Below are 9,565 nucleotides of genomic sequence, written 5' to 3' on the forward strand. Positions count from 1 at the left end.
TGCCTTCTTGGGACCCTTGTAGGCTACATATGTTTCTCTGTCTTCTGTTCTGGAACATCAGGTTAGTTGGGTGGAAGGAAACTATCTGAAATTGGACCTACCTATATTTGAGCTATGTAACTTTTAGCAAGAGATTCAGCCTCCTTGAATCTATTTCTCATCTGTAAAATGGAGATAATAGCAGGTTTACACAGAGTTGAGAGTTTGACACATGGAGAGTAAAGCACTTCACACAGTGCCTGATACCCAGTAAACAGGAATGGTAGCTGCTGTCTTGTCCCCTTATAGCAAAAGTTCTGAGGTTCCCCGTCTTTCAGGGGGTCCAGAGGATCAAAACTCTTATTTTATTTTATCTTATCTTATTTTATTTTATTTTATTATTATTTTTTTTTAGTTTAAATGCATTTTATTTTTAGAGAACCTACATGACATGTTTTTCTTAAAAACAATGCCTCCACTCCAAATAAATCACGGTCAAAATAAATGAAGAGCTCAAGATCACATCAGTCCCATTTGTCTTAAGTCCTGGTGTGTGGATGACAAGCAGAAGCCAGTTATGACGACAGGTGATAGATCCAAAGTAATTGCCAAATTTGTTAACATTTTTCCATTTCTAAACCATCCTTAAAGAAAATCATATATGGGGTCACACCATCCTCACGGTAGTCCAATAGAGCAACCATGCTATCTGGATTCATGTTTTCACCAATAAAGAACTGGTAGTTTTTGAAATTAGCAAGGATGTGCTTGATTTGTTCGGCAGCCCCCGTCATAAAAGGTTTTACTCTTTCTGGTCTCTGTTCTTCAAGTTTGCCTTTGATTGATTTCATGTAATCTTTGATGTACTTCTTGTAGGCTTCTTTTGTGAAACTTGTTTCCTGCAGGTGATGATTCATGACAATATCGACACCAGTGACTACTGTGCTTTTGGTACCTTCGCCCCCTCGGGGCTTCGGCGGAGGCATTTCCACCAATCAATGTTACCTTCTGTCCTACTGACCATCTTCCCCTCCACCTCCAGGCACAGCCAGTCCGCGATCTCCCGGATCTTGTAGATGTCAGAGAACATCTCATCGTGGCTGATGAGATCCCGGTAGATAATCAAGATGGCTGCTGACGGGAGAGGATGGCGGCGCTAGCTTAGCAGGAGCCCGACGCTCGGAACGAGCGCTGTGCAGCCGAAGCCGCGCTAGCGGGGAGGGGGGAACGGGCGGAAAAGGCCGACTCAGCCGCTCCCCAACCTCATATAGAGGGCACGTCTCTTACATCATCGTTCGCTGCGCCCTTATTTTATTTTTGAGACAAGGTCTTACTCCGTCATCCAGGCTGGAGTGCAGTGATTCAACAGAGATCATAGCTTACTGTAGCCTCGACCTCCTGGGCTCAATTGATCCTTCCACCTCAACCTCCTGAGTAGCTGGGACTACAGGCACACACTACTGTACCTGGCTAATTTTTGTAGAGATTGGACTTCACCATGTTTCCCAGACTGAACTTGAACTCCTGAGTTCAAGTGATCCTCCTGCTGCGGCCTCCTATAGTGCTAGGATTACAGGCATGAGCCACTGCACCTGGCCCAAAACTATTTCCATAAAAATACTAAGACAATATGTGCCTTTTCACTTTTATTATCTCACAAATGTACAATGGTGTGAGAGACAACATGACATGGGATGATATTGTAACTTTGACAGTGAAATCCGTACTAATGTATTGTACTTTTTCATTCCTCAGTTTTAATTTGTAATATGGGAAATATTGATATATAAAATTTACATAGGAACAATCCAAGATGGCCAATCGATAACATCTCGGGATTGCAGCTCTCAGTGAAAGCGCAGAGAACTAGAGGACGCCACACTTTCAGACAAATCCTGGTCACTGACAGAGCAGAAGATTATCAGTGGAGGAGCCACATGGGTCGCCAGTGCGACTCTTGTGGCCGGCACAGCGGTTTTGCCGGCACCTTGGCGCGGCAGCTCTTGGAGCAGAGTAAACAGGGCTGGCTCCCCTTCTGACCGAGGTTTGGAGGACCCACACAGGTCCCCAGCACAACTCCTGAGGCCGGCACAGCGGTTGTGACGGCACCTCGGCGCAGCAGCTCTCGGCGCAGAGTAAACGAGACTGGTTCCCCTTCTGACTGAGGTTTGGAGCCCCGGGAAGGCATAGTCGCCTATTACGGACACAAGAAGGAAGCCAGACAGGAGAATCCTGGGCAGAAAAGCACCATCAATCTTAATGTCGCTGTTCTGGCCCTGGGAAATAACAACTTGGACGTCCACTCAAGAGACCTAATCTGAAAGTAGGTAATTTCAAAGACGACAGGAGGATACATTTACAATGATGGGAAGAAACCAGCATAAAAAGGCTGAGAATACTCAAAATCAGAACACCTCTCCCTCTAAAGATGATCACAGTTCCACATCAACAATGGAACAAGGCTTGATGGAGAACGAGCGCATCCCAATAACAGAATCACGCTTCAGGGAATGGATAATAAGAAACTTCTCTGAGTTAAAAGAACACGTTGTAGCCTAATGTAAAGAAACTAGGAACTTTGAAAAAAGGTTTGACGAAATCCTATTGAGAATAGACAGAGAGGAATATAAGTGAATTAATGGAACTGAAGAATACAATACAGGAACTCCAAGAAGTATGCACATGTTTAAACACTCGAATTGTTCAAGCAGAAGAAAGGATATCAGAGGTCAAAGTCCAACTTAATGAAAGAAAACAAGAAGACAAGATTAGAGAAAAAAGGATAAAAAGGAGTGAGCAAAGTCTCCAAGAAATATGGGACTATGTGAAAAGGCCAAATTTACATTTGATAGGTGTACCTGAATGCGACGGAGAGAATGAATCCAAGCTGGAAAATACCCTTCAGGATATTATTCAGGAAAATTTTCCGAATCTAGCAAAGCAGGTCAATATTCAACCCCAGGTAATACAGAGAACACCACAAAGATATTCCTCAAGAAGAGCAACCCCAAGGCACATAATCGTTAAATTCATCAGGGTTGAAACAAAGGAGAAAATACTAAGGGCAGCCAGAGAGAAAGGTCAGGTTACCCACAAAGGCAAGCCTATCAGACTTACAGCAGATCTCTCAGCAGAAACTCTACAAGCCAGAAGAGAGTGGGGGCCAATATTCAACATCCTCAAAGAACAGAACCTTCAGCCCAGAATTTCATATCCAGCCAAACTAAGCTTCACAACTGAAGGAAAAATAAAATCTTTTATGAACAAGCAAGTACTCAGAGATTTTATTACCACCAGGCCTGCTTTACAAGAGCTTCTGAAAGAAACATTACACACAGAAAGAAACAACCAGTATTAGCCGTTCTAAAAATATACCAAAAAGTAAAGAGCACCAGCATGAAGAATTTACATCAACGAATGGATAAAACAGCCAGTTAACATCAAATGGCAGTAACCCTAAATTTAAATCGACTAAATCCCTTAATCAAAAGACACAGTCAAAACCCAACGGCATGTTACATCCAGACCTGTTTCACATGCAAGGATACACAAAGACCCAAAACAAAGGGATGGAGAAAGATTTACCAACCAAATGGAGAGCAAAAATAAATAAATAAATAAAAAGCAGGAGTTGTAAATCTTGTATCGGATAAAATAGATTTTAAAGCAACAAAGATATAGTGGTAAAAGGATCAATGCAACAACAAGAGCTAACGATCCTAACACCCAGATACATAGAGACTTAGATTCAATGAGACAGAAAATTAATAAGGATATCAAGGACTCGAACTGAACAAGTAAACTTAATAAATATTTGTAGAGCTCTCCACTACAAATACACAAAATATACATTGTCAATGCCACATCACACCTACTCATAGGTTTAAATGAAACATTGATTGGCCATTATTAATACCCCCTTTTTTTTTTTCAGAATAAAGCAATATTTCCGTTCACCCTCCCTCTTTCTCTTCCTCTTTCTTCCTCTCCTTTACTCATTTTTTTTTCTTTCCTTCTCTCAAAAAAAGAAATCAACTTGTAAACCTCTAGATCCAGATCGGCAATGTCTCTCTCATTGCTTGATTTTCTTCCTTCCCTACCTCCCTCCTTCCCCCCTTCCTCCCTTCCTTCCTTTCTTCCTTCATCCCTCCCTTCCTCCCTCCCTTCCTCCTTCCCTCCCTTCCTGCCTTCCTCCCTAAAAAAAAAAAAAAAATTACGTAAAAGTTCTAAGGGTCCTCAATCATTTTTAAAGGTATAAAAGTGGGTGGGGCAAGAGGGTATAACCAAAAAGTTTAAAGCCTTACAGGATTTTTGTAAGACATAGAGATAACAGTAGACAGCAAGAAATTCCCAGTACCACATCTAACAATAGAAAGTACTCAATAAATGGTGGTCATAGTTTTTGTCTAATTTTACAAAGGAGAAGAATATGTATTTGGAAAACTCCGAAGTCTGATAGTTACACTTTTTTTCTATTGAATCTGACATAAATCATCTTTCTGCTATTTTCTGAGTCCCTATAATGTACTTTACATTTTCAGGATATTGTTGATTGTAGGGACTTGGCATTGAAGAAGACAAAAATATAACTTACTGGCTACATAATAGGAACTAAAGAGTAGCGAGTCACAACTCCCCTATCTTTACCTTTGTGTATGCAGTTATGAAGCTAACCTTAGAGTTAGCATTTGGGGCCGGCTTACCTTGTGGCATTTGGATTTGTCAATCTTTTCTTCTCTCCTGTTCCCAGGTTCTCCTTCTTCAACAAGAAAAAGTGGAACCAGCTGTCCCTCCAGCAAAAACAGCAGCCCTAATAGCAGCCCACGGACTTTGGGGAGGAGCAAAGGGAGGCTCCGGCTGCCCCAGATTGGCAGCAAAAATAAACTGTCAAGTAGTAAGGAGAACTTGGATGCCAGCAAAGAGAATGGGGCTGGGCAGATCTGTGAGCTGGCTGACGCCTTGAGCCGAGGGCATATGCTAGGGAGCAGCCAACCAGAGCTAGTCACTCCTCAGGACCACGAGGTAGCTTTGGCCAATGGATTCCTTTATGAGCATGAAGCATGTGGCAATGGCTACAGCATTGGTCAGCTTGGAAACCACAGTGAAGAAGACAGCACTGATGACCAAAGAGAAGACACTCGTATTAAGCCTATTTATAATCTATATGCAATTTCGGTAAGTGATTTATTATATGGTTTTCAGAGAGAGGTCTGTGTTTTGTTCACCTGTCTTCATGTATTCATCAGCAAGTATTTTTTCAGGTCCTGTTTATTTCTAGGCATTAGTGATAGACAAAGTTACATAAATCTTGGCCTGCCCAGATGTGATGGCTTACACCTGTAATCCCGGCATTTTGGAAGGATGAGGCAGGAGGATCGCTTGAGCCCAGAAGTTTGAGGCCAGTCTGGGCCCCATCTATACAAATACTTTTAAAATGGAGCGAGGTGGCCGGGCGCGGTGGCTCACGCCTGTAATTCCAGCACTTTGGAAGGCCAAGGTGGGTGGATCACTTGAGGTCAGGAGTGCAAGACCAGCCTGCCCAACATGGTGAAACCCCATCTGTACTAAAAATACAAAAATTAACTGGGCGTGTTGGCGTGCACCTGTATTCCCAGCTACTTGGGAGGCTGAGGCAGGAGAATCACTTGAACCCGGTAGCAGAGGCTGCAGTGAACCAAGATTGTGCCACTGCACTCCAGCCTGGGTGACAAGAGTGAAACTCTGTCTCAAAAAAAAAAAGGAGCAAGTTATGGCGGCATGTGCCTGTGGTCCCAGCTACTTGGAAGGCTGAGACAGAATGATCACCTGAACCCCAGAAGTCAAGTGTTTAGAGAGTTGTGATCATTCCAGCCTGGGTGATAGAGTAAGTCAGTGTCTCAAAATAATAATAATTACAATTATAAAATGATTGTTTATCCACACAAGACTTGGAGCTTATGACTTCTGAGTTTTGCTTTTTGTTTACTTTGGTTTTACAAAAAATTTTTTTTACCTACTGATCGTTTACATGATCAGTGTTCTTCTGCTCAGATCCTAGAGCTATGCCCTGGCCATAGTACAATTAACTACTAACATACTTCCAATCTCTTATCTCTTACAGTGCCATTCAGGAATTCTGGGTGGGGGCCATTATGTCACTTATGCCAAAAACCCAAACTGCAAGTGGTACTGTTACAATGACAGCAGCTGTAAGGTAAACATTCTCAATCTTTGAATGAAAGTTGGAAACAGAATATCAACAGATCTGGGGAACATTTGTTGAAATAATGGACTATCTCCTTATTCAGGAAATAGATGTTTCTGTTAGAATCAATATATAGATGCTGTCATTATTAAAGGAACAAAAGTGATATGTAGAGTAGGGAATGAAAACATGAGTAGTGAGGAAAAAGAGTGAATTGGCCAGGCCCAGTGGCTCACGCTTGTAATCCCAGTACTTTGGGAGGCTGAGGCAGGCTGAGGAGCCAGATCACTTGAGGTCAGGAATTTGGGACCAACCTGGCCAACATGGTAAAAACCCATCTCTACTAAAAATACAAAAATTATCCAGGCATGGTGGCACACGCCTGCAATCCCAGCCACTCTGGAGGCTGAGGCAGAAGAATCGCTTGAACCTGGGAAGTGGAGATTGTAGTGAGCCAAGATTGCACCACTGCACTCTAGCCTGGGCAACACAGCAAGACTCCATCTCAAAAAAAAAAAAAAAAGGAGTTAATTAATGCAAAAGTCTTCTATCTTCTGGACTGTTAGAATTTGATAGGGTTTTAGGTCATTCTTTTTTGACTTGTCTGTGGTCAAAATATTTTCCCCAGAGCAAACATTGGAAATAATGGGGCTCATTTTAAAGGGGCAGGTGTGAGATAGCCAAACTAGTGAGCCTATTGGAAGCAATCATGTTTAGTAATTAGAGAGGGTTGGTTTTCCCTTCCCTGGCAGGGATTTAGAGCCATAATAGTGATGGCTTTTTGTTAAAGGTTTTTCTTGCCCTTTCAGGAACTTCACCCTGATGAAATTGACACCGACTCTGCCTACATTCTTTTCTATGAGCAGCAGGGGATAGACTATGCACAATTTCTGCCAAAGATTGATGGCAAAAAGATGGCAGACACAAGCAGTATGGATGAAGACTTTGAGTCTGATTATAAAAAGTACTGTGTGTTACAGTAAAGCTACCACTCTGGCTGCTAGATAGCTTGGTGGTGAGGGAGATGACTCCTTGTAGCTGACATTTGGCAGAAGCGTCACTGAAAGGCAAGCTAACTGTAGTTATTTTATCCTGTGACCCTGAAGCACAAAATAAAAATTCTAATTAAAATAGTTAACTTTAAGAGTAGTAATAATTTTATTTTGAAGTCTCATACAAGCTCTCTGACAGAACTTTCAGGCAGATCCCACCATTAGCCTGTAAACAAAGAGTTTGGCACCAGCCACCTGGGACCAAATAACTCAACTGTGCTTGTCCAGACGTGAACAAATATGTAGTGAGTATAGAGTTTACCAATAATCATAACAAATATTAAAGATTTCCTTGGAGTCAAAGTAAAAAACAAAAAATTATAATGTTGTCTAGGGACGACATGATATGCTACCTCCTTTTTCCTGAAGTTTTATTCCATTATATTGACAAGATGGAGAAAGCAAGATCATGAAGGTGTGCAAATGATTCTTATGGCATGGATGATGATTTATTTATTTATTTTTTAAATTGTTTCCCTACTCTGTCGTTCTTGCTTTTTGTTTTTGTCATTGTGTTTGTGTTTGAGACACAACCAGTCATTGGTGGCAGGGGCATATAGTGGTTAGTCTGAAAGGGAGGCTTTCTTAAGGGCTATGTGCCTTCCACCCAGAGCCTTGTGGGAGACCCAGCAAAAAGAAAAAGCATCCTGGGAAATCCAGCTACCATGGCCCTCCCAGTGGAGGCATCTTATATTTAGGATACTTCAAGTATCCTCAGAAATGTATTCCACACCCCCAGCCCCCACCCATGCTGAGGGAGGGGACGTTTGCCAATATTTGCATCATCTTCACATGCACATGTTGCAACAAGAGCTTCTGGGAAGGTAAGCGTCTTCGGAGCTAGATCAAGTTTCACAATTAGTGGTTCTTTTCCGTGTTTGTTTTGCACTTTAGAAAAGAGAGAACACATGCAAATGAACCTGCTTGTGTGTATTTGATGGCTCTAAGGGCTATAAATTAAAACAAAATACATCCCAGACGTTAGGAGTTCATAAATTTATTTAAGGAAGTTGGTGGTTTTAGGAAGTCAACTTTAGTTTTGCTTTATTTGCATGTCCACTAATTTTTTTATTTTGATATTTGTCTTTTTAAAAAATTTTACAGTAGTCATCAAAAGTTATGTTTCTTTGCTTCATTTTTTCCTCCAATTATTCAAGACTGGAACAAACATATAAATATTATTTATTTCAGGTAGCATTTTTTTTCTGTGTAGTGTTTTAAATATATATTTGAAGGAAATGTTTCACCTTGTTTTTGGTCTTTGTTTATTCATTTAGAGCCTTCGGGTTGATTCTCATTAATTGTCAGATTCCACTACCCTTTCTTCCTCATAGGTAGTAATTACCAATGTAACTAAGCATTTGTGTTCTGATATCTGAGGCCAGTAACTATTAATATCTAGTTCTTTTCAGAGCATTTGGAATGGTTACCTTAAATGACTACCTAAGTTGAAATCCTTTTCAGAAGAAATATAATTGCAAGTAGAAAGGAGTGGCCTAAATTGTATAATGTAATAAATTCAGACAAAATGCATACTTTATAGTTTCAGATTTTCAGTATATAAAATGTGTCCATTCCTACCTGGACATGTCCCATTAAAAAGTGGAAGATTTGGGCCGGGCGCGGTGGCTCAAGCCTGTAATCCCAGCACTTTGGGAGGCTGAGGCGGGTGGATCACGAGGTCAAAGATCGAAACCATCCTGGTCAACATTGTGAAACCCCGTCTCTACTAAAAATACAAAAAATTAGCTGGGCATGGTGGCGTGTGCCTGTAATCCCAGCTACTCAGGAGGCTGAGGCAGGAGAATTGCCTGAACCCAGGAGGCAGAGGTTGCGGTGAGCCGAGATCGCGCCATTGCACTCCAGCCTGGGTAACAAGAGGGAAACTCTGTCTCAAAAAAAAAAGTGGAAGATTTTAAATAATTTCTTTACAGATGTTTTATTTAAGCAGGTAGCACAATCTACTAATGTTGTTTGATGTGTGTTTGTTATACTGGTTGTAATTAATTTTTTTTAATTCACGAACTAGCAGAAAATTTATTAAATTAACTATTAACTACATTCACCTTGTAAATTACTGTATAAAACTTGTTGACAATGCACTGACTTTAGAAAGATGTTAATGTACATAAATAGAGTGTAAATAAAATAGTGTTGATGTACTGAAATATGAACTGTATAAAAAGTATTGGTCATTGTATATGGGGTGTACCTGTTTATCTGTAACTATTATTCAAACAAATTAAATACTGTGGATGCCTCTATGTGCTGTTTTGCCTCATACAAGTAAACACAGAAAGTCAAATTCTTCAACCTCTCTGTCTGTGATCCTGTTTTAATTCTCCTACTT

The 9,565-nt window shown here is 40.9% G+C and overlaps 1 protein-coding gene and 1 pseudogene across 8 annotated transcripts in view; one reads left to right on the forward strand and one right to left on the reverse strand.

The window, feature by feature from the left end:
- USP32 (ubiquitin specific peptidase 32) overlaps window positions 1-9,528 on the forward strand; it is a 248,828-nt gene extending 239,300 nt beyond the window's left edge. For all 7 annotated transcript variants that reach the window (XM_035300720.3, XM_035300721.3, XM_008996980.5 and 4 more), the window contains 3 exons: window positions 4,730-5,154; window positions 6,080-6,172; window positions 6,973-9,528. In XM_035300720.3, the coding sequence (XP_035156611.2) occupies window positions 4,730-5,154; window positions 6,080-6,172; window positions 6,973-7,146 (692 nt within the window). In that variant the 3' untranslated portion in view covers window positions 7,147-9,528. The remainder of the gene's footprint in view (window positions 1-4,729; window positions 5,155-6,079; window positions 6,173-6,972) is intronic.
- LOC103793153 (translationally-controlled tumor protein-like) lies at window positions 343-1,248 on the reverse strand (annotated as a pseudogene). Its single transcript, XR_004743335.3, has one exon. The product of XR_004743335.3 is annotated as a translationally-controlled tumor protein-like (transcript).
- Window positions 9,529-9,565: the final 37 nt, after the last annotated feature.

Source organism: Callithrix jacchus, chromosome 5 (assembly GCF_049354715.1).
Source record: "Callithrix jacchus isolate 240 chromosome 5, calJac240_pri, whole genome shotgun sequence".
Classification (NCBI taxonomy): domain Eukaryota; kingdom Metazoa; phylum Chordata; class Mammalia; order Primates; family Cebidae; genus Callithrix; species Callithrix jacchus.